This window comes from Poecilia latipinna, unplaced genomic scaffold, assembly GCF_001443285.1.
Source record: "Poecilia latipinna isolate Pla-1442-1.1 unplaced genomic scaffold, P_latipinna-1.0 Scaffold705, whole genome shotgun sequence".
In the NCBI taxonomy this organism is placed as follows: Eukaryota; Metazoa; Chordata; class Actinopteri; order Cyprinodontiformes; family Poeciliidae; genus Poecilia; species Poecilia latipinna.
The window spans coordinates 185685-212042 of NW_015113321.1; the positions used below are offsets into that span (position 1 = coordinate 185685).

At 38.9% G+C, this 26358-nt stretch overlaps 1 protein-coding gene across 1 annotated transcript in view; it reads right to left on the minus strand.

Annotated features, from left to right (window-relative positions):
- The window catches only part of col27a1b (collagen, type XXVII, alpha 1b), an 84905-nt gene that overhangs the window by 52468 nt on the left and 6079 nt on the right, over window positions 1–26358 (minus strand). The window contains exons 3-7 of the mRNA XM_015045063.1: window positions 24979–26135; window positions 21108–21161; window positions 12559–12612; window positions 6867–6920; window positions 6723–6776 (exon numbers count right to left, since the gene is read on the minus strand). Of these exons, the coding sequence (XP_014900549.1) occupies window positions 6723–6776; window positions 6867–6920; window positions 12559–12612; window positions 21108–21161; window positions 24979–26135 (1373 nt within the window). The remainder of the gene's footprint in view (window positions 1–6722; window positions 6777–6866; window positions 6921–12558; window positions 12613–21107; window positions 21162–24978; window positions 26136–26358) is intronic.

A 26358-nucleotide genomic window follows, 5' to 3' on the forward strand; every position in this document is an offset into this window, starting at 1 on the left:
CTGCATGCAGGTATTTATTTTTAAAGGTAAATTCACAGCAGGATTGCACTGTCATTCCGCTGTCATCAGTATGAATAACAGAAAGAACCACTTGGACAATGCATACCAAGCATTCATGCTCCCTGTGGCAATAAATTGTTGGTGATGTTTCTAAAGCAGCAGCAAATGTTTTACGAGGACTTCCAGATGTCCTGTTATGCCTTTACTGTTCCATCCATCAATTATCTACACCCAGTTATCCATGCAGGGCCCAGTTGTCATTGGACCAAAGGTAAAGTAGACCCCAGACAGGTTGCCAATCCATCACAGGGCCACACAGAGGCACACACACAGCACAGACAACCATATACACACACTTACTCCCAAGGGAAATAAGTGGAGACCAATTTGCCTAATATGCTATTTTTGGGGTGTGGGAGGTGGCTGAAATATCCACAGAAAATATGCAAACTGAATGCAGAAAGACCTCAGGCCAGGAACAGAACCCAACTTTAGCTGCAAGGCAACACTGCACCATCCTGTACCTCTTCTTTGTTGGTATTATTATTAGTAGGAGTAAAATTACACAGTTTAAACACCTAAACCGCCATTTCAGTATTCCTTTGTTTATCTCAAGTCATATCATCCTTGTAACATTCATTAGCTCTGTCACATATTGCATGTTTTCACACACTGAATGTGTGAAACCCACTTATCAGATTAGCTTGGGCAGCATGTTAATATCTGGAACAAACTTCCAGAAAACTGGAAAACAGCTGAAACAATGAGTTCTTTTAACTCAAGGCTTAAAACCCACCTGCTCAGAGTTCCCTTTGATTCATAGTACATTTGCTTAATGATTTTGATGATGGCATTTGACAAGATGTAATGCTTATTGCTTGTTTTGTAACTCATGTTTGATGTTTTTATGATGGAAAGCACTGCCTTGTCACTGAAATATACAAATAAACTCGACTTGGTTCTGATATCTACAGAGATTCATTGTGAACTGCAGGTTCAGATAAAACCTTGCGTCGTTTATTTGCAGCTGAGCCGCCTGAGAAGCATAAACTTGCCTTTAAAAATTTTGTTGTACTTATGACACCAACGTCATGGAGTTATTTCAAGCAAGTCCAGTCAGGTGCAGCTCACACGTCACTCCTCCAGCTGATCTAAATGATGAAGTACATCAGCATTTACTCAGCTGGTCCTGTTCATCATATTCAACAGACACACAACATGCAGGATAGTTTATATAAGCTGCAAGCTGTTCTAGTCTAATAGCCTTTGCTTCCAAGAAGAGGAAGCATATGTCGGGCGTGCATAGTATGCTTATGGAAGGCCAGGAAGCTCTAAAACACTCATACCACCAACTTTTATTCCCTCCATATGGCTGTCTCAGCCTTTCACAGTAAAATGGTGCTGATTGAGAGGTAAGTTTGGTTTGAAAATAGTTTGACTTCACAGCGAAAGTTAATATTGATGGACACAGAGGCAGATCTGAAAGTCTGAAGCTGAGCGAGACTGACAGGCAGGAAGCTGTTGAGAAAAATCATCCTGACAGGTCGATCTCTCAGAATAAGATAAAAGGTCATTTCATTTTTAGTTACTCACTGCAAGAATACATTTAGCTGAAAAAATAGATCAATATCAGCCAATCAAAGCCATTTACAACACAAAGATACTCAAAGCGTTTGCTAAGAGTATAAAAAAAATAACCAATCCCACATGGCCTTACTTTTCCTCTCGACAAGAATGAGGTGCCCCTCTTGAAAGGAGTCCTTGGGTCGGGATGTTGTGGGCCCATTTAAACAGCCGAATGACCATTTCTCCTTGATCCCCAAAAGAAAAGAGGCACTGTAATCCATCGAAATGGAGGTGCAAGGCCAAAACAAGAAATTGGGCCTGAATCTTTTAAAAGAGCTTCACAAATGATTCCACACTTTCCTCACACTGAAAGAGTAGCAACAATTTTCTTTGTTTCTTTTCAAGGTGCCAAGAATTTTAATTACTTTCGACAAATTGTACACAGTCCATCTCTTTTTTTTTTTGGCTGTTTATCTGCAAACAGATAAAATGATGCAGTGATTTGGAAAACTAGAAAGTGTTTTTTGTGAGCAAATGTGAAGCAGAAAACAAAGGGGGGAAAAAGGTTTCATTTGCGCATGCAGAACCTTGCAAAATGATTCCTGTCACTTTAACTTACACACATTCTGACGCATTACAACTGCACTTCTGTTTGTTTGACAGACCAACACAAAGGAGTGCATTATTGTGAAGTGAAAGGAAAATGCTACAAGGTATTCACTTCCGTTCAAGTAAAAATCTAAACAGCCGTTGTGCATTTGTATTCACCCTAATTTTTCTGATAATCCTAAGGTCAGAGGTCATCTAATTACTGAGTAGAGTCTGCTTGTGTGTAATTTAATCTCATTTTTAGTCCAGATGTTCTATAAAGGCCTCAGAGGTTTATTGGAGATCATTAATGAACAATTAGCATCATGCAGACCAAGGAACACAGCAAACAGTTCAGGGAGGAAGCCGTGGAGGTTAAAGCATCATTAGGTCACCATGTGCCTCGTGGTGGCAACTCTGGGCTGCAAAGTCTATCAACATAATAATTAGCAAGTCTGACAATTTTAAAGAGTGGCAAGAAAGCCAACATTGAATGAAAGCCACAGGATGAACAAGTTTGCCACAAGTCATGTAGAAGACACAGCAAACATGTGGAACAAGGTGTAAACAAACTAAACATTACAGCCAACATGGTAGAGTTATAATTGACTAATTAAGATCAAATCCTGTACAATGGACCAGTCAAAGTTCAAATGCAGTCTGGCCGAAATGTCTGGCAACACTTGAAAACAATTGTTTTAGACAATCAAATAAATCTGATTCAGCTTGATCTGTTTTTGAAAAAGATAAATAGTCAAAAATCTCTGTCTCTAGATGTGCAGATGAGCCATTGGCTGATCACATGAATCCCCACTAATCACACTGAAGCTTGAGTTTGTAATGTGACAAAATGTGAACAACTTCAAGCTGCTGTTTATCGATTTGAATCACAAAAGAGCAACCCTGCTGCCAGCAGCAAACTGGGCCAGCTTCGCTGTTTCCCCCGTCTACAGCAGAAGAAACAGACTACACCTGTCAGACAAATAATGCATTATTCTTTACACAGATTTTTTATTTTCAATGTGACACAAACCCCCAGCCACAACAGGCAGGCCTCTCTCTGTTCGCTTTCATAAATCAATCAGCAAACACAGCTTTGACTCTGCAAAACTGGGGAGCAGGGCAGGGAAGAAAAACTGCACACCTCATGAAAAATACAGTTTTATTTCAGTCTGCCAAAATTTGAAGCTGGCTGTATAAAGGACTCTATGGTCCAGAATTGGTAATATTCTCCACAGTGTTTGGATTTTACACACTCACACATACACGAGTCCTTTCCTATTTTACAGCTCAGACCACTGAATGACTCCCCGGCAACCTTCCCATTACATCGTTACACATTTCCCACAGTGAGGAAAGACTTTTTTTTGGCAGTGGGCCACTTTCTGAGCAGAAAACTCAGTAATAAGAGATCTATCATGCTGCACTGGGTCAAAGTTTCACTGGCTGCTTGGACAGCTAGAAAGCAAATGCTTGAGTTTCATCTGCATCTGGTGGAATTTCAGCGATACTCCGATTTATGGGGGGCTTTGTGTGCCTGAGAATGATTAAACAAAGAAAATCCTGAGAGTAGAAACAGCTGCAAGCAAGGAGGTGTCTGGTGGCCTTGCGCAGAGCCAAGTGGATCTGTCTTGTTTTAATTAGCTGGATAAGACTTGTAATACGCTGAATGGCTGTCAGCTGATCCTTGTGCAAAGTTGAATTCTTACAGGCTAACGCAGGCTTGTAACAGTGGATTGAGAAACCCAGCCGACAGGACCGTAGTAGCAATAACAAGCTGCTCCATGTCCAGTAAATATCCACGCTGACCATGAGTCACTCAGGAGATTATCAGCCTTTTCCCATGGTTCCATGTTCCATGAGTCATAACGCAAGACGCAATTCTTTCTTTTTTAACATAACGCTTCCCATTACGTTCTTAAATGGAAGAACTTTTTTCCTGTCAGCAACGTCTGATTGCGTAACAGATGGCTGGAGAACTCATGAAGACCTCATTATGCCGAGGATAGATTTAAAGTAGCTCGAGAAAGTTTCTCTATGAAAACAGAAAGCTAATGACAAAGATTTGTCAAGCTTTTTGTTTTAATTACCACGGATGCAGCATCTAAATCCTCACCCCACAACAACCTTTTCTTTTTATTTGCTTCCGTCTCCTTCAGGGTTGACTCTGACAGCAGCTTTCAAAAGACACAAACCCTCCAGCGTAATTAAAAAGAAGTTTAGTTTCAGTCATAATTATTTATGCTGTTTTGCAAAAGATCTGCGTTTCTCTTACTGAAAGTTTCCCTTCTTCTGTCTCATTTTATCCACCAGACTCTTTCAGTTCAATTCTCAGCCTACTGGCAAAAATAACCAAATGTCTGAAGAGCTTTAACTCTTCACATACTTAATAACAGCGTATTTTACCAGCTAGGAAAGCTCTGTAAAAACGAAAAGTTTAATTTGATTGGGAGAAAGTGAGTGAGGATATTTTAATGAGAACCATTAAAGCATTTTAATAAGAAGGAGAATCAAAGGGAATGTTTCTGTGTTTAAACTGCATCTTTTAGAAAATTTGAATTCTGTGTAAAAATCAAGCAACCATAGGAATCCAACAAAATGACCAACATTCTTGCAGAAATATTACTCATTTAAATGTTCAACAAACTGATTAAGAATACATAAACTAAAACTTCTGATAAATCAACTCAAATCAAATCAAAGCAGGAAGTGCAAACATTTTGTTGATTGCTATGCTGATGACATTCAGATTTATTTCTCTTTTAAATTGGATATTTTTCACCCTCTGTGACCTTCATTTAGCTGTATAAGTGTGCTTCACACACAATTATTGTATTTGGAAATCCTGCTCCTGTGGTTAACAACTTAACATCCTCACCTCTCTTCCTTCTCATCGTTCCGCTGGACTTGGACGTCTCGGTGTAAGAGATCTATCAGGTGGAAGTGGTCCAGAGATTTACTGGCTGCTTGGACAACTACAGAGCAAATGCTTCAGGTGCAGCAAGATTTAGCTTTATAGGAACTTTCTGTCACAGGGAATAATCCAAAAAAACTAAATTACTGCGAGCAAACACAGCTGCAAGCAAGGAGGTATATGCTAATCTTCAGCACAACCAAGATGATTTATTTTGTTTGTTTTAGTTGGAGAGGAAAAATTGGAATATAGTACTCTGTTTTATGTTGATGATATCCAGGTTTATTTCTTTTTTAAATCATATGCTTGTTTCCCCATCTTGGATGCTCTCTTTATCTGTCTACAAGATGTCAGTGGTTGGATAACACATCATTTTTAAACACTAAGTGAAAACAGGGTACATAAGAATACTGTATTTGATCATCTGGCTCCCTTTTGGAAGAACTATGTCTTATATCCTTGTAGTTGAAATGTTTATAGACAGATTTGAAATTAAAATGCTCAAAATTAGAAAAGCAGAGGGGCACAGTTACAAGAAAGACACTCTTGCTTTAGGAAATTTTAACAAATACTCCATATTTTGGACTTGATCGTCTCGTTATTTTGTTTTACTTTAAAGTTTATGACGGCTTGGTCCAGCTGCTTGACCTGTCTGACCCTAAAGGAGCACAGGATCACCAACCAGATGCTCTCAGCACAGCTGAAATCTAAACAAAGAGACTCTGGAATAACCTGACAATTGATATTGAAAAGTCTAATCAGACTTTTAAACTTATTTTTAATGTACACCAGCTTTTATTGGGACTTATGTTTGACTCCTAACAGGCATTTTATGTATTGTCCTCTATGTTTTTGCTCGTTTTCCTTTTATAAATGTTACTATGTTTGTTTGTTACTGCATGTGTTTTAACTAACAAAGACTTTGGTCAACTTTGTTACTTTTAAAAAGGTTTTCAACTTTCGTAAGAACTGAGCTTCTTTACACATAGGTAAGCAAAAAAAGATGAATAATTAAAAAAACTAATTTAGAAAAAAAAAACCTTAATGCAAAAACAAAATTAGTCATTTCCTATAATGCTTGGTAGAAAACCCCAACAGGCATATCCTCTATTGATGTCTGTAATTACTGTGAAGGGCTTGGGAAAAGGCCAGCGACAAAATAACACCATGGAGGACACTGCTGCAAAAAGTCTCTCTCTCTCTCTGCAGCAACAACTCAGCAGTATGCAGAGAAAGTCAAATATTTTACATCATGAGAAGAATCACATCACAGAACTGAGACACATTCCAAACTTGTCCTACTTTTCAGAGGAGAGCTCTCCAAGGAACGAGTGACATAACGTTTGGAGACGGCGGGTAAAACTTTTCACCCAGTAATCCACTTCAGTCGAGATGTTTTAGAAAACCAGAGGCCTGTAATACTGACGATGTATTACAGTATTACATGTGAGGCAGCAAATGCTGTTTAAACTTTCTACAGGTGTGATCGTTCATTCGTATGTTATGATCATTCAGCTTCCACACCAGCTCCTTTCGCAGTGTATGTTCACTTAACTTCAACAAGCAGAACATTCATTTCTTATGACTGAAATTATATCACTAGGCTCAGAAATCTTACTCACACATAAGATCTGTTAACTTTTAATGTTTTTACCTTTTGTCCGTCTTGGCCGGGCGGTCCAGGTGGGCCGATCATTCCAGGTTCTCCCTGGAAATATCAATTAGGTCACACACAACGAACCATGATTATGTCATAACAACGTCAAGTTGTTTTTTTAAAGATGGTACCATTGCATACTTTTTGTCCTTTCCGGGCTTGACCAGGTGACATTCCAGGATCTCCTTTTTGTCCCTACAAAATAAACAACAAAGAATTATTATGTTTTCAAAATTTACAACATATTTCCTCAAACAGGAGCTGGTGTTTATTGAATATTCCCTGCATTGCAACAATATTTCCTGTGAGAAGGAGCAGGAAACTTTGCTGTTTACATTCTACTGACACTGTTACAGTGTAATGAGTTCATTGTACTTATTGGAGGAGTCCAGTGCTTGTATTTACACAAACGAGCAGTCAGTTTATTCCTTCCCGTAACTCAGTTTACAACAAGCCAGCAAGAAGAGATGGGGAGTAATGGTGAACATTCTTCTCCCTTTTCGGGCAGTGGGAATCCTGGCCGAGCGGTCTGGGTCAGCATTCAAGGTCCAGTGTGTCTGGTGAAGGAGCCTCCCTGTAATCTGAGCAATTACAACACAACAGCTCCGAGGAGGACCAGACCATTTCCTGTGTGAGTGCTTATCGCAAAGCAGAAACACGAATAAAAACGCTACAGGGTTGAGTTGGCTGGAATTAAATCACACAACTGTGGAAGTTCACCGTCCTGTACTGTGATGAATTTCACACAATCCTGCAGCTGAGAAGGTTCATGAGTGGGTTATCTTTGGCTGATGAAACTGACACAAAAATCTCCATTCATCCCGATTTGCTTTTGTAAATTCTGCATGAAATTCCACCAGAATAACACAAAGTAACACATAGTTGTGAAATGCAAGAAAAATGATTTTAAAAATATATGTATTCCTTGAAAAAAAAACTTGGAAAAGTGCTCTTGAAATCAATTCCCCTTACTCTAACGCCACTCAGTAAAATAAATGCAACAAACTGTCTACAGATGTTCATTTGTGTGTAATTTAACATCACTACAGCAGCTGTTCCACGAAGGCCTGAGAGGTTTGATGGAAAACAAACACCATCAGATTTTAGATAAATGCTTTTCAGACTGCATTTGTCTAAAATTTTAAAAACTGCACACCCTTTTCCTTATACTTCACAGTTTTGCCCCACTTTGTGTTTACCTTACTCATAAATGTCAAGAAACAAAACTGAAGTTGCAACAAAAACTAAATCTGAAAAGCTTCGAATCGTATGCATACTTCATTGTTTTCCTAGCCGGTATTCAGCTCAAATATGTTGTCCAAAATGTTTATGTCAGGAGAGGTAAACATTTGTATCTAAAGATCCTGCGTAATTCAATCATTGTCAATGCAGTTGTTCAATGAACTTTTACAATGCCTTGCAAATATTTAGAAGCCTTGAAATATTCAACATTTTGTGAAATTACAGTTCAACTTCAAAACATTTCATTATGATTTTCTGAAACAGACCAACACAAACCAGTAAAGAATTTCACAAAATTTAATTTTCCAAATAAAAAAAACACTGTGGCAAGTATTTGTATTCAGTGGATTTTTTCTCTCATATCTTAAAACAAAATAAATAAATAATTCAATTCCCTCAGATAAAAAAAAAGAGTTGACTTGTATGTAATTTTATCTCTCGTCTGTGGAAACCTGAGGAGTTTGTATGAGTGATCAAACAGCATTTTGAAAACCAAAGACAGCACTTAGCATGTCAGGTATAAAGTTGTGATGAAACTTAAGGCAGGATTAGGTTATAAAGTAATATTCCTAATGTTGGAAATCTTGCACAGCATTTTTTTTAACTATCATCTGGGAATGGAAAGAGCATGGCTGAACTGCAAGACATCCTACTTATAGCAGCAGATAATTGAAAACTGACCCAGTCAAAAATATATCATGATTACATAATAATGAAATCTGGGAGATAAAGTTCTTTTAATACACAATACGATTTTGTTTGTGTGGGTCAGTTTTATAAATCCAGAGATCTGTCTTCAAGCTGACAGTTTGCAGTTTGAAATTTGTGTGCAAATACTTCAAATTAAATCAAGTCACGGTTTTATTGCTTGGCTTAGCAAATATCCATGAACAACAGAAGAGCACGTTCTGTTTAAATAAGCCCAAAGAACCTGCTAATTGTGATTTTTCAGCCAGAAATAATTTGAAAAGCAGAAATGTAATGTGCTTTTTTTTTGATCACTCACTGAGTGATATTGTCTAGAGGACCGTTCTCTTTCTTATGGCAGGCTAAAATATTATGGAGCTAAAAAATGCCTCCCTGTTGACAGAAGTGCTCAGCTGGAATACAGGCTGTGTTGGGTTCATGCAAATTAGTAAGACAGAAAAAAAGCTAAAATGCTAGTTTCTCCCAGAAAGGAAACGAATGACCTTTTCAGAAAGCAACAGAAAGCCAAGAAGGGTTGACCACAAAAATGCAAAGTGAGCAAAATCACAAACACTGGATGACTAAGACACAAAAACACGGAAAGAGGCTCCTTTCCTTTATTCATTTACAATATCTGGTTTATCCTGTTTAAGGCTCCTGCTGTGAAAATGTTCCTCATTTATACCATATAACATTGTATAACATCCAGGCTATTTTATCAAAAACACATTTAAAAAGTTTGATTTAACCGTTTTTAACCAAATATTGTTTTAAGACAAAAATTTTGCCTCACTGCCCTCATTTAAAAATATGTTATTATCTTAATACTACTAATGAATAGTAATAATAAATAAATTCAAGTAAGGCAGGTGTTCCCCAAGAAAAAACTATAAATATAAAAAAACTCACCAAACCTGTTTAAACATAAAGCCTAAACAGTGACCGAAAAAAGCTAAAAGACTCAAGTTTATTGTTGTCACCTTAAAAATATAATGAGACAGATTATGAATCTGTTATCAAAACAAGGAAAAAGCCTGCTAACATTAGCCTAGCGCTTCAGCAAACGGCTCCACAGGGAGTGAATACGAACTTTATGAAGCAGTGCATGTTTAAGGTGATACATTTCTGTAGCTTTCTTAACCATTTTGTAGGTTCACACTGACGCTGACCTGCAGAAACTCTGATGAGGTCATAAAAGGACAGAGACAGCAGTGCCCACCACATTCTTGGGGAGTGAATAGGGTAATGCTGATGAAATGCAGTGTTATTTTAATTCAGTTCTAAGCTTCTTGCTCTTCTAGAATAAATAAAATATAATTTGACTAATTTTAATGAAGCAATAATTTGCAGGTATAGAGAAACCCTTTATCTTTAATGACTCAGATTAATATTACAGACAAAATAAACTTACTGGGACAGATGTAATCCTCTAGCTTTTTGTACATCTTTAAAAGAGGTGTTAGTGATTTTGGTATAACAATGCCATCATTGAACTCCCTGAACTTTAGTGAATCAAGAACAGGCAAGTCATTTGAACTGCATTTTAAACCACAGTGTTCTCTCAACTCCTTGCATGCTTTCTGGCTTGAATATTACGGCTGCTCTAAATAAAAAGAAGAAGACTCCAACTGCACAGTATACAAGGTCAGTGTAGAGCATGGATTTCCTGAGAGAGTAAAATGTGGCAGGCAGACAAGCAGAGAACAACAAGAATCCAACAAGGAACAGAGAGAACTAAGGGGTATATAAAAGAGTTTGAGTTGCTGTCGAGGAGTACCGAGCGGTGCCAAGTTGAATTAAGAACAAGATGAGGTAATGATGACCTCCAAGGACAAAAGCAGCGAACAGAGAAGCCAAACTTAGGAGGAGATACAAGAATATGCATGCATCAAAATGCATGAAATCCATTCAAAATATCCCTAAACAGAACAATAATCGGTTTAGCAAGACAACAGAACCTTAAAAGAAGAAACAACACCAGTGCAACTGTAATTTGCTGCTGGCTTGGAACCACAATATTCTGAGTTTTTAGATGTTCACACACAATAAACTTTTGCTAAACCTTTGGGCACTAAATTTTAGATGTTTCAAAATGCAAGAACACAAATCAAAATACACACACACGTTAACTAGAGACACCAGTGGAAGTCATTCTCACTTCAACAGATGAAGGACAAACTGAATTAGCCTCTATTAGAACTAATTTAAACATTAAGTATCTTAATTGTTGCATTGGTGCAGGCAGAATGTAAAAATGCCACGGCTCTCAAAAGTTTACACACCCCTGTTAAAGCTACAGGTTTTTGGGATCTGAAAAAATTAAGTCATGATTAATAATTTCCACATATTTTCTACATTTAATGAAACAATTAATATCTTATATTGATCATTCTAGAAAACCCATTATTTTTGATACACTTACATGATAAAAACAATACTAAAACCTTCTTCAGTCTTCAAGCAGATCTCTAAAAAAAAATTGAGTCAAAACTACGCAGCATTTTGAATTCTCCATAATTTAATCCACTTTAACAAAAAAATGTATTTTATTTGAAGAAAGGTGACCCCCACAGCAATACCCTGTTTTATTTTCAGTGGTGATCTTTTTAGTGAGGCAGATCTACATAAACACACGTAGCACTATTTGGGATTATGGCCCAACACATGCAGTTTGGTTCCTTTGGACCATAACACATTGTGAGAGATTTTAACAAATAAACTATGTTTTCATTTAAATAAAATGGTTCTTTCTTGTACTGTGACCCTACCTCTTCATTCTGACCAAAGAAGAACACAGCAGGTTATTGTAATATTGCAATTATTTTTTGTTTCCTTCCCCTGACTGATACCTATGTACAATTACATCACTTTGATTCTTTGATTTCAATAAAAGACAGTCCTGAAAATCAAACAGATGAGCTAAACAAGATAGGATGTTTTAAATAAATCAGATTAACTGAACAAAATATTAGTATAAGGGTGTGCACACCTATATGCAAGGTTATTACAGCTTTTTTACTTTTTACATTTTCCTCTCTGACATATTTGATTGTTATTTTCTGGTAACATTTTCACATTAAAGTCTCAAAAGCTTGTGAACACTTTAGACAGCGATTTAGCTATAAAATCCAGACAAGAGTGTTTAATTGATCATGTAAATCAAAAGCTGATCATTCTATAAGTTATAAATATCTCATGATTCAACGATCATACAAACAATCTGATCTGTCTCAGTTCTGACTATATAGTTCAGAATAAAGGTTTGCAGTTCCTGTTGGTAAGATATCCAACAAACGGCACAAACATGCAGCAATGTTACTCTTCCCAAGAGCTGACTAATTTTCTCATACAGTTCTGAGTCAGATTTTGCATGGCACGCATATATTGACAGATGTACAACACATTTACTGGACACAGATCAAGAGACGTCCACATAAGAGTATTTACAAAAATGGGCTAGCAATGTTTTAATAGACTAAAACAACTGCTTAACTAAAACAATCCTGAAAAACCCTGATGTAATTATTTTAGAGCGTCATTGTGGTCCTTTGCACGAAAAACAAGGAAATGCTTACTGTCAGAAAAATATGATCAGTTCCAGTTTTTTTCTCTTTGTTTTTTGATGAGGAGGAATAAAAATATTCCCCAGTATTATCCTGTCATTTATAACCATAATTGCATTCAGAGCACAAGACTGCTTTCATTAGAAGCCATATTTTCAAAGGAATGACAGACTTGAGAACAATTTCAAGTTGGATTGTAGAACCTGAAACCAAACTGCAATCAGCTTCATCTTCAACTTGGGAAAAAAAAAAAACCTAAGCAGGAGTAATCTGGATCACATTAATGTGGTGCGTATTGCAAAATGTTGTGTTAACGTAATCGGAGACACTTATGTCCTCACCTTCACTCCGGGCGGTCCGGGTCGACCAGGGTTTCCATGAGAACCAGGAGGGCCCTGCAAACAAAGAAAAGCATGACTTAGGAGGACACATGGTGATGATGATCATGTGGATGATTTGGAAGACCCTTGGTCAAAGGAGGAGTTAATGCTACATGCTACACGTGTGCTATTCTCATTCCACTGTACAGCTCAGCCTGGCAGGTCCTTTTGGTTTGAGTAAAGGTGCCTACTGTGTCTGTGTTGCAGGTAAAGTTATTGCATGTGGATTATCTTCTTCCTAATCCTTCAATAAATGATGACCGCTCTATCTACATATTTTCCTGAAATGCTTTGAATCAGGAATCTGAAATGTTAGCATCATGCAAGGGAGTTTAACGCACAGGAGAAAAGAGGACTTTTTCTTTTTTCTTTTTTTTTTTTTTTGCTGGTGGTTTGAGAGGATCACAATTGCAAGCAGTGACAAAGTGGAAATATTTGAGCAATCAAAGTTTCAATATCAATCCAAGAGTTTTCCTTTCAACCAGGTGCTTGAGTGAAGCGCGAATGAAATGCTGAGCATGGAAAAAAATCCTCTCAGGCAAAAACGAAAAAGCCCAAAACATGTTAGATGGCTTGGAAAAGTGAGCTACTGTATCTTCTCTCAGTTTTTCATCTTGGTCAGAATTTCCATGGGTTGCAAGCAAAGGCATTTTTTCCCCCCACTAAGCTGGAGGTGGGAGTCATTGGATAGAATTACTGTGAGCACAGCAGACTAGGGAGCAGAGGTGTAAGTCTGCAGCTGGGTGGATTCAGACACCGTCTGTCTGTTATCACGCTGTGGAAAGGAGTCAAACAGCCGAGGCAGTTCCTCTTCCCCCGAGCTGGCCAAGCCTCTTTCCTCCCCGGCGCTGGCTGCTGGACATATGGAGACACTTAACAGAAGCTCATCTATAGATTTCCTCCACCCTCTCCTCTGTTCAGACCATTCCCCCTTTCACTTGCAATATGAAAACGTATGGAAGTCATTACCTCCAGATAGAGAGCGAAAGGAGAAGGAGAGAAATAAGGAGGCTGGGACAGAGTGTTACAAATTGCATTCTTGCCGTACATAGGATAAGGAGGCAGAGAGCTGATGAGAGGCTGGGCGGGTGGCATCCCAGAGGGGGCAGCAATATTGGTGAGAACGAGTCTCTCGGTCCATCCATCTTCAGGTAGGTGAGAGGAGGAATGGAGATCCTTTGTGCTTAGAATAATTACTGGAATGAGCTCCTGACAAGGAACCATTAGGTGGGAACCAGCAACTAAACACAAGCAGATTAACGCTGACGAGACACACACACACACACACACAAACACACACCGTTACACCTAAGGCTTGCAGATGGAGGGGCATTTGTGTGCATGGTTTGCAACAAGAGTTGATGGCTTTAACAAAGGTGCCACTGTTTTTTATTGGCCATAAAGCCACAACACACCAATTGAAATCTTTGGACACAACGACTGGAAACACTTCATCATTTGCACAACAATTATGCAATTGGGGGGAATCATAAAAGATAAAAGGTTGCACTTGTTTTATTTCAAAGTAAGTCATTTAAAGCCAAACACAGTGACTTGCAAAAGTAATTTTTCTCACTCTATCAAAGCCAAACTTTAATCTATTTATTGGGATTTAAAGTGAAACGTCAAACACACACCGTTACACCTAAGGCTTGCAACAAAAATAGCACAAAATCGTAAAATAAAACTAAAATAAAAGTCGGTTTGAAAAGTGTGAAGAGTATGCGTTTGTATTCAGTTCAATTTTACAGGTTCTTTGCAAAAAAAAAAAAAAAAGGGGGGGAGGAGGGGGGAAATCATCCAATAATCCAGACAGATTCAATGACATATTTCAATTTGATCCTATTTTTCAAACAATGCAGTGAAGTTCAGCACTCAGTATTCAGCCAGCTTTTATTATGATACACGAACGTCACCTCCTCACTAAATAGAGTTCATCTGTGTGTACTTTAATCTCAGTACACATACTCTGGTTATGTAAAAGACCCCAGAAGTTTGGCAGACAGGGCAGGAAAAAAAGTTGTGGTGAAAAATAAGACAGAGTTGGGTTGGAAAAAAAATATGCCAAGCTTTACACATCTTGTTCAGCATGTCCAAACCATCTTCCTAAAATGGAAAGAGCAAACCTACCAAAACATGGCCATTTACCTAAACTGACAGGCCTGGCAGGAGGGCATTAGAGAAGCAATCAAGAGGTTCATGGTAATACTGGAGATGCTACAGAGATCCACAAAATATTATGCATGGTACTATTGGTGCACTCCATAAATCTGGACTTTCAGGAAGAGTGCAAAAAAAATCACCTATTTTCAGTCTAAACTTTAACACACCATCTCCATCAGGATGCACGGTGATGATGGTGTTATACTTAGGGGATTCCCTTCTCAGCAGAGACAGAGAAGCTGGTCAAAGCTAATGGGAAGATGGACAGAGCTAAACAATATTCATCCTGTTAGAGGTTGCAAAGAACAAGAGTGGATGCTTATGTTGCTGCAGGATAACAAAGTACAGTCAGACCTACAACAGGATGGTTTAAATCAGATCAAGTCAATTAGCTAGAACTGACTCAGTTGGTATCAGTGTTGCCTCAGAGCAAGAAAGGCTCTGGGTTCAAATCCCTGTCATTATGCATGAAGTTCCATGTTGTCCCTGTGCATGAGTGGGTTCTTTCCAGGTAGTCCGATTTCCTCCCGCACTCTTGTAAGTTGATTGTAATCTTTCTCTATTGCGTTTGGGATAAATAGTGTGTGTGTATGGTTGTTTGTATTGTGCGTCTCTGTGTTGCCCTGTGATGGACTGGCGACCCCGCCCCTTGCCCGATAACCGCTGGAGATAAGCACCAGCTCCCCTGTCACCCTTAAAGAATAGGTGAGATGAATGTACAGACGGGAGGAAAACCAAAGTGCAGAGTTCAATCCATTCCCTCGATGAACAAATCTGCAGCAAGTGCAGCAAAAGTTGGTCCCATTCTAACGTGTGCATGCCACACTTAAGAAATGTATTTGTTAAAGTTTTGAAATTGTATAATTTTTCACTTCACAATTTTGCTTTCCTTTGCACTGGTCTTGGAACTAAATCCCAATGAAATGTAACAAATTTTGTAGTTGTAATATAAAAGATTGCTGTATAAGTATTTTTTGAGGAGCTGATCACCTCCTCTGATTCAATGATCAGGTCTTCAGAGAAATCTTGCCTCCATGTCGACATTATTTTGATGACAGTCCTCTTTTGCGTCGTTAAACTAATAAATGTTTTGTCTTTTCATTTAACAACTGATAATCTGACTTGCTTGCTCACCTTTTCCTCACTGCAACAATTTTCATAAACAATAACACTAATGCTTTCATTTAATAAATTCTTTTAACCAAACATCTGCTTCTAACAGATGGAAATGTGAACTAAATCTTCCCCCCTGGACCAACAGTAATGTCTGCTAGCCAGATGCACCATATGTTGGTACCACTAAACATCTCTTAAGTTTATGTAGCACAGAGAGTTTATGTTTAGAATATCAATGAAATATTGAGCAAATTAAAAACATTAAAATCTACAGATTGGCACATGCTACTTTTGCATGGCATGAATTGCTTATTGTAATACTGGAATGTTTTGTAAGCCACTAAAATGTAAGTTCAGCTCTAAATGTGCTCCCTGTTAGCTAAAGCGTAAGCATCAATGGAAAATATCCCAGTCAATAATGATGACAGAGCTCTCCGAGGAACCGTGAAAGCATGCAAACACATGACTTTCATTTATCAGTTCAACTTTCTTCACCAGCCAAACAGTGGCAGAACAGTGCTGCCAAAACTCTACTCTCTATAGACTGTGTTTTATGTTATGTAGTGTCAATCATTCTCAAGACATTTATGCAAATGGGCCCGGCTTTGCACGAACTCTGCATCACGTACCGACTGCATGCTTGCAGGTCAGCTTCCCTTCACAAAGCCTTGTTTGATCCACTCTCAAGCATTCCCTACAGGGCCGGCTAAACTTTGGCTCTCGGCAGGCTTATAGCCGGCTGCGGAACGTGGATGTTTTCATGAGTTAGAGCCGCTGTAAGGTGGAAGCGGTGGTGAGACCGTCTGACCAGTCAGACATGACACCCTGCTGTTTGAAAGGTAACACTCCTAACAGCACTGTGTGATTCCAGCTGCTTCAGCTTTTATGATGAGTAAGAATGCCTGCAGCTTTCAGGACATGCTGCACATTTTTATTCATAGTTTGCCAATATTTTTGAGTTGCTTAGTTTGTGCCTCCCTGCAATCTGTTCAATATCCAGCCTAGGAAGAAGAGCTGGAATGAGGTCATGGTCTGCTGCAGATTGGACTTTCTCTTTGAACATCAGAGATTCCTGATGAGGGTAAAATTCACCACAAACATCCCAAGCTTCTTGGAGCATCTAACCTTTACAAATACTAGAAGGATTGTGGGTGCTGTCAAGTGTTTCAGTTTACATTCCGTATATATAATGGAATAACTGGGAATTCAGAAACTGTGTCACCATATAAGAATAAAATTAGATGAGAGCACCAACGCTCTATAATTCCTCTTTACTTACTGCCCCACTTAGAGAACAAGTCAATGCTGGAAAAGTTGTAAATGCATCGATTAATTAATTTAGGGATCATTTTGTGCTTCCATGCAACGTGTTCTTTAAACATCTTAAAATAAAACTTTTACCCCAGTTTTGATCCAAAATGTTTGCAAAGATTCAGCTGAATAAACCGCAAAATGTCTGCAGCAATGTTACTTTTAACAGTGGAGAAATTTCCCTGCTGATATGCTGGTGAAAATTAACACAGCATATCAGCAGAAAACGCTCACACCAACTGCCTGCTGTGGTGGCAAAGGGGTGATGATTTTAAATTTCATTTTGTAGCCACTGGACCTTGGCAGCTTTCAGTCGGTTAACTGACCATGAACTCTGTATGCCAAAGTATTATAGATTAATCAAAGTGCTGCAGCGGCCCAGTCAAAGTCCAGACCTCAGCCTGGATCAAATGCTTTACTAGAAACGAATGACTTCAGGTCACAGCTAATGGTGCAGTTGAATTATGATGTGCACGATGGCAAAGAATGAGTTTTTTCATCACTGGACGTGGCCTGGGCTTCAGCCTGTGTTTCTGTGTGAATCAAATCTTACTTGGTAAACAGGCTTACATGTTTGCCCTTCTATAATTTATTTGAATCATTTTTTTAAATATATCTTTCTCTTCAAACATTTGTCTATTTATTCTTTTTTTTAACAAATTGTTGCAAATAAGAGGAAATGAAAGAGTCTTGATGTCCATTTAATAAGTATAAACTCTAAAAATAGAAACTTTAAACTCCTTATTCCAGAGTCCACTTGTGAGTTTCTGTGGATTAAGTTGTGGAGCTGTTGAGCATTTTCCCCTAATCATCTGAATCATGTAGGATATTTCACACAGCCAAAAAAAATAAAAGTTAAAAAAAAGGGAAACTTAAATACCCTTCGATTCTGTGCCGGCATGACTTGTTGGATTTCAAAAGTTTGATGATGAATGAGCTCTATAGATTTTACTGCACAGGACGACTGAGCTCCAGACAGGGTTTTAAATGCCTTAAATAAGATGGGGACAAAGCTTTCTTTCTTCTGTGTTTAAAGAGATTGGGTTCCCTGGACCCACCCCTGAGGCCCCACAGCTCGGCTACAGTAGGTAGCACACAGACAAATCCCAGCAGTGCAAGGCCTCCATCAGAAGGTCTGCTAACAGGCGTCCTACCACTGAAATACGAAGCTTCACTTCTGCTTGATTTAATTCAACAGATGAGTGCTGCCTTAGCGTGCAGCATCAACATAAAAACACACCGGTAACAGTTTCTACTGGGATTTTTTAGGTTGTTTGAAAGCCTCAGCTCAATGTAAGGCTCGGATTAAAGGTTCTGAAACAAACATCCAGAAAACTGCAAAACAGCTGAAACACTGAGTTCCTTTAAATCAATGCTAAAAACCCACCTGCTTATTTGATGTGCATTGATGATTCTGATGATGGCATTTGACAAAATGTAATATCTATTACTTGTTTCACAATTGGTGACTATCGGATGTTTTTTATGAATAAATCACATTCATTTGTGTAGCACATTTCAGCAACATAACAGTTCAAAGTGCTTCACATCATGAAAGCATAAAAAACATCATTAACATATCATATATTCAACAGCTGTGAAAACCAGTAACAAACATCACATTTTGTCAAGAGTCATTGTTAAAATCATCAATACACACAAAGTGCTTTATGCTTAATGTACTTTGAACTGCCTTGTTTCTGTTATACAAATAAACTTTAATTTGAAATTAAGGGAAAGGTTGCAGACCCAACACGTGAGAAGTGTCCCTCCATTATAACATGTTGCCTGCATTATAGTATAATTCTAACAATCATTATTTTTGCTGGTTCTGAAAATGTAAATGCACACTGGTAGCAACATCAGTTTTTTTTTTCCTTTTTCTATGCAGACAGTCCACAGATCTGTAGATTGTGGTTGTTTGCACTTCAAATTTACAAATTGACCTTGGTAGCAGTGAAGCGCAGCCTGAACAAACCCAGAGCCAAAGCAAACGAACGCCTGGCTAAGTAATGCTCCACACTTCAAAGAGCCTTCTGCATGTTCAGTGTGATCAAAAGCAGAGTGCTAAAAAGTTTTCTATGTCAGTACTCAACTAATGGGTGTCACTTTGCTTTGATGAAAGCATCACAGGAATTAGAGAATGCAGCAAATATTAAAGGCGAACTAAGAAGGGAAAATGGAAAGGAGAGTAATTGTCTGAAGGTATAATCCCATGCAAAAGAAGAAAAGTGAACTTTTCTCACATTTTGTCAGGTTGCAACTACAAATTTTATTGTATTTAATGGGGATTTTATGTGACACACCAACAAACAGCATATAATTCTGAAGTAAGAAGCAATATTTAACCCATTTTACTCGAATACGTCTAAATAAAATGCATTGCAACTGTGTAAACAGAGATTGTCAGTGTGTATTTTTATCTCAATATAAACATCATAAACACAACTGTCCCATAAAAGGCCTCAGAGTATTGTTAGGCAGCATGAGTGAACAAACATGAAGACTGGGGAACACAGCAGAAAAGTAAGGCAGAAAGTTGTGGAGAGGTTTAATGCAACGTCAGGTTTTAAGCAAACCTCCCAAAACAAACCTGACAAGACATCATTATCCATGTAAACTGGAATAATCACAGAGACTCAGCGTAACTCTGGAGGAGCTAAAGATTCATAGTTCAGATGTTGTGAGGCTCCATGGACACTCAAGAAAGAGATCATATTACAGCAGTTTTAGCTTCTTTCCAACAGCAGCCTCTTGTTCTACGTTATTTGCTTCGTACAGAGGTGCAGGACACTTGGCTGTTGACTGCTTCCTGGAGCCGTGGAGTCTGTTCAAGTGAGTCGTGACGTACGTAATGTGCCGATTCGATGCTACGAAGCTTTAAGCCACCATCCTCCACTGCAAAGAGAGAAGTGCCGAGCCCAACAAGGTGACTGTTAATGTTGATTCAGTATTTGGAAGCATGGCCAACATGGACTAACGGCTCAGTTCACCTTCTCCTCTGCCAATGCTAAAACTACAGGCAGACTACAGTTCTAAACCAATGCAGAAAATCAACATCACCGTCCACGATTTGTCCTGTTCGCTGATTGGCTCGGTTGAAATTCTACCAAAATAATCCAAGGAAACAGGAGAAAGCCCAGACTGTCTGTAACGCCAGATTTTAATCAAGCGGAATTGCACAGGATGGAAATGGTTGCCCATTAAATGTAAAATTAACTTGTCTATTTATCCCTCCACAATAAAGCAACTTCCTCAAAACAAGAAAGTCTAACTTCTTTCTCTAAGTCCCTTGAGTTAAGTTAAATTTGTAGTATCTGCCAGTAGGACAACTATTAACTGTGACCTCCACAAATCTGACCTTTATGGAAGAGTGGAACAAAGAAAGACATATTTAAAAGAAGTCATTAGAGTTATGTTTATATAAAGTTTACCACAACTTTGACCAGATGACAATAAAGGCTGAACATCACAAGTCAGGAAACTACACTCCCCATCCTCATCAATATGTTCAGAAAGTGTCTTTATGGAGATGCTTTTCTTCAGCAGCAAAAGAAAAGACTAATTGGAAGATAGACAGAGATAAATTAATGTTAACTCTGAAGGAAAAGAAGCTGCAAAAGACAAGTTGGTATTATTACAGGAAAAGACTGTTCTGGAAATAATTGACTCAGAAAGGTTGAATACAAATAGATGTCACAGTTTTCAGGTGTTTATTGTAAAAGAATAAAAGAGAAAAGCTAAGCTTAAAGTTTTATTGTTTTCATTCCACTTGACAAATTATGTGCTAAACTGTGTTGCTCCATCGCATAAAACCACAAAGAATTACACTGAATTATGTGCTTAAACCCTGACAAAGTGTGAAAAAGTTCAAGGGTGTTCTTCTTTTGAAGACTCAACACGACAAACTTGTCACTTACCCTGGGGCCCCTTTTTCCTGGGATTCCTGGCAATCCTGGAAATCCTTGGGGACCCTGAAAGGAAAAGATTTAAAAATAGTCAAGAGTCAAAATTAATCAGTGCTATGAATACAAAATACAAAATTAAAGATACAGCCTTTAGTCATGTCAGGAGAAAAACACAGAAAGAAGGCACGCACTCTTTGAGTGACATTCACTCAGTTAAATACATTTTTTCCACTTTATCATGTTTGGTGAAGTTAGATAGGTGTTACTTGCAGTCACTGTGTTGTTCCTTGTGTGAGGATTTCCTATTAAAAGATGATGCAGGCCCTCATTCAACCAACATTATTTCAACACTGCAAGTCTGAGTCATTGTACTGGCAGGGAGGTCGCTGCAGGTTCCAGCCTCAACCAATCACATTAATTACAAGCATCAGCTAGCTTTAAAACAATTTCACACATGGATTAACAAAGCTCCAAAAGGTCAAATTTAATGAGGGGTCAAGTCTGTGGAACCTGATTTTGTTTGATATCGTGGGATTTTAAGTTACTTTCTCACAGCTGAAGCAGTTAAACGAAAAAGAGGAGAACAGGCCCAAGAACAACTCGATGGCGTCTTCTGGGTTTATGGAATAATCCCAAACACACTGACGACTTGTACATCTGTTGGAAAGAAATCCATGTTTGATTATAATTAACCGGCAAATAGTCTAACAAGCCAGAAGGCTTTTTAGCAAACTTTAGATCCTGTCGATTGCAACCATCAGGCGATCCACACGTGACAAAGCAGTTTAAGCTTCAGCCACTAATCAGGTCGGAGCCAAGTCACGGCTTTAGCCAATTTCCTAAGAACTTATCCAAACTTTTACATTTTGCATCCGCAAGCATTTATAGAATATGCTTGTAAGCGCCTGAGTAGGTGACCTTTTATCTTGCAAGAAAAACTTTGACAATTCAGATGAGAACTCCACCGCATCTTTGGTGGTCAACTGGCATCAAGATAAGTTAATACCTCAAACTTCACTGCAAAGTTGATGGTGTCATTTGAAGGGCAGGATTCAGGTTTTCCAGCAGAACATTGCCCCAGGTTTTGACACCTCCAGCTTGCCGTACCTCTATACGTACTTCTCAAATGAGCAAGCAAGACAGAAATGCACACTATTTAAAAGAAAACCAGAATTATTAGATGATGTCTTTGTATTTCATTGCTCATTGGCCCTGTTCTGATTCTCATGTAACTATTGGAACCAGTTTTGATGATGGATACAATCAGTAGGGAATCTTTCACACTGCATGCACTGCTTTCTGTTGCAACATCAACTTTGCAGAACGTTGGAGCTGAAGTCACTCTTCAATTGCATCTGACAGCATAACCCAGCCTTCACCGAGACTTGGCTGAACAAGATCTTGCCAGTCGGTGCAGTACACGGGTGATCAGTTCCAGTCTTGAAGTGGTCTGGCAGTTCCACATGTGCGCTGCTTCAACACAGCTAATTCCAATGGTCCAACTACCTCTTTAAAATTGTAGAGTTCTGCAGAGGTCTGCTAATGCAACCTCGTTTGATTCAGATGTTGACCCAGGGAAAGGATGAAAAACATGCAGGATACCAGCCCTTGAGAACTGATGTAGGACACATATGGAGAGTGATTTTTCTCTCTTTTAGGATTGGTTAAGACTTTCGGAAAGTCCTAACCAGACTGCCAAAAAGTTTCATGATACGAAAGTGTCATAGTATGCTTGACAAAATTAAGTCTGTTTTGCAAAGTGTTGTCATCATGTGACCTAATTAGGTGACATAAGGGTAAGCTATTATGAGTCCCAAACATGAAAGTAAGTACTTACTACATGACATTTTGCATTAATGTTTGGGGCTTTTATTTTGGAGTAAAAAAGGAAGTCCTGATGTGTTGGTAGAGTTAACGATTAAAGACTATTTGTTGGACTTGCAGAAAATACTAAGTTAATTTAGCATCTAAAAAAAACCCCCTCACTTCTTTTACATCTTTTATCAGACAGCATTTAGGAAAAAAGAAACAACTGCCTTAACTTATTTATCTGCAGTTAAAAACTGAAAATAACAGCACTCAGTAGACCTTAGTGAACTAATTGTTGATTGTTGAAAATATGCTATTGTTGGAGATTAATGAAATCTTTTTGAAGAACAAAGGAGCATGTTCAATGTATCTCAGACAATAACACCACCTTACCATTGAACAAAAATAATGTATGGAGAAGGCAAACCTTGACTGGATGAGTCTACAACACATTGTCCCACAGTTACTTTGATTGCTATAGCAACAGATTTGTGTTGTTTTTTTCTTATCAATTCCTTGAAGTGGAAGTGAACAACAAGGGGTGTAGCTGTAATAAATTCACAAATACCCCCAACACCTTACCTTAAAAACACAGATATTCACTTGTTGATAACTTTGTCTGATCTGTTGGTGAACAAGATAAATCTCTCTTTTTTAAATAAACTGCTTTATTTTAGGTTTGCTCAGTGTTTATTTTCTGGTCTTGACTTATGCAATAAAAAATAATGAAAACCAATGGTACTTTGATAATTAATCCACTGGATTTAAGCAAAGATTTCTTTAAAGGAGAAAATCCTGCTACCACCAAGTCCTACCTGAGCCTAATAGCTTCTCTGCTTTAATATTGACCACAAGTCTGCCTTGAATGCTCTCCAGAGGAGGGAAATGTGACGGTGAGGACACCACAGTCAACATGCTGAGTAAAATGTGATTTGGGATTTCACCTGGCAACAATCTTTTAGAATCTGACAGAGAGAGGAAACATTTACCTACAGCCGACTCTCAGAGAGATTTGTAGGATTTATTTGACCTCTTTCACCATTCTCCAGTGTGTCCATAGTAGATTAAAAAAACTTTTAAATCACTGCTCAGTCAATGATGGACATGCTTAGATGAGGAGCTTTCTTATACATGAGGGGCCACACATGTTCTTTACTTAAATGACATGTTCAGATGTCTTCTCAAACTTGAAGTGGGGCTAAAATAAATGTATTGCATTCCCCAACAAAACATGTAGCTGTGAATTAGTAATTAAAAGTTTCAAGAAACTTTGGTTAATTTGAGCAAAAAATGTAGCTAAGTTTATTTTAAATTGTCAAAGATGTTAACAGTGGGACCTATAACTGCAAAGACATTATTTCAAACATGAAAATTTTTGCTTTTATTCTAAAATTCACAGGGTGAGATTGTGCTTTTATGCCATGATGAGTTTATTTTAAGGCTTTTTACATGTTTTTCAGAAAAGCCAGAGGAAGGAACTTTACGCCCTCAACACAACGTTTTAATAGTTGAAAGCATAGTAGTGTTTTATCCCTTAAACTGTTTTAACCCATTCCAGAAGTTGACGTAAGTAGTAACACATTGCCTCGGAGAAATCTTACACCTCAGTGCACACACTAAGTGAGCTTCAAAGTTCGATCATTGCACAGCTGTTGAAAGGAATGATCACCCAATAATGAGCACCAAAGTGGTGTGGACTGAGAGCACCTAAGACCTCACACATGCATGACTGGCAACTTGGAAAATAAACAAAGGACTGAGGCAAGTGGAAAACTCTCTACCATTAGCATTAGCCACACTGTCGAGATCACTTCACCACACACTCTAATGGTTATATAATCCAAGCTTTCACCTATTTCAGATACAGGCAATGAATGAACAAAAGAAAACAACATAACACTGAAACAACAACCTGTTCACTTTCTCCATGACTGACCCTGGAAAGTTCAAAACGAAACTCTGGATTTGCTACAGTTCGAACTCCTTGTTTCATTTCTTCCAGCTGGACTTCATCACACCAAACACGCGCACATCAATTCAGAGATTTCTGATACACATTTGTTTGACCACTCACCGGAGGTCCTGGTTCTCCCTTTAGCCCAGGTGGTCCAGCCAGCAGTGAGAACTGGGTCGGCTCCAGGTCAAATGTCTGAAAGCCATCTGTTGCAACTGGAGTCACCGCAGGGAGTGTGGTTGGTTTGAAATCGCTGGTCACTTCTGGCTCAGGTTTCTTTGGAGCTACTGTGGTCAGTTCCCTTTCATGGGGAACGTACTCCTGAGTGGAAAGGGCCGTGGTCCTGAGATTTGCCGACGGTCTGATGGAGACAGGCACAAGTAAACTTTTCCCAGAAGCTCCTGAAGACTCACTATCCCTCTGATTTGTGTTTTTGACGAAGTGTTTCTGATCCGCTGGATTTATGATCCGAAGAGATGCGGCAACAGTCGGAGATGAAAATTTGGGCGGGTTTTCCAATCCAACATTAGCTGGTGGAGAAATAGACACAACAGCATATTCTGTAGCTAAAGATCTCTCCGTCAGTGATGGCGAAGTTGCATGAGTTAAAGTAATATCCGGGTCTGAGAGTAGAGGTAGCATGGGTGGAAAAACGGGCCGATATGTGTCAGCTTCTCTGCAGTGTTTCTTAATGTGATCACAATAGTTATGAGCTGCCACAGCCGAGGGATAAATGTCAAACTGACAGATTGCACCTTCAAACGGCACGGAGTTGTGGCTCATTTTGCCCAGCAGGAAGGAGCCCTCTGCATCCAGGCTCTGGTCCTTTTTCGAGGACAAATTTCCATGTAAGCTCTTCTCACCACAGGATGTGTACAAAAATACCTGACGGTCTCGTACAGCCACAGCAAAATTATGCCACCGTCCATCGTAGACGTCGTAGTCAAAACTCACAGAGTTCCTGTGCCCCACGTGTACAAAAACATTCCCCGGTGTGAACTGCACTCCGAGCTGAACTTTCTTTCTCTTAGACAGAACAGAGAAAAGGAAGGCGCTGTTGAAGCGATGAGCAGAGAGGCTGAGGATCAGGGAGAGCCTGCTGGTGTCGTAGCTAGCAGGGATGATGGTGCGGAGCGGCACCTGGAGGCGGGCCCTCGGAGTGAGGATGAAGCCGGACTTAACGGGGATGACACCGGCGGGAATGGAGCGAGTCCCTGTTGGTGGTGGCACACCCGGCCTCCGCCCGAAAAGCCCCAGCTGGTGCAAGACGTCCACATCTGTAATAAAAACAGGAGAGAAGTCATTGTGTTTTGGGTGGGATTTGAAAGATGCACTGCTGTCATTTTTTAATTCCCAGTTTCATCTCTTTGATGGAGGCTCAACCTAGATATGTACAAAACGACTCCATACACTGCATCGCACTGTGGGAGACGTTCAAAGAAAAAAAGTGAATGAAACTCTTTATTCCGTCTTTCACTCCAGTGATCCGCATCAAAGCAT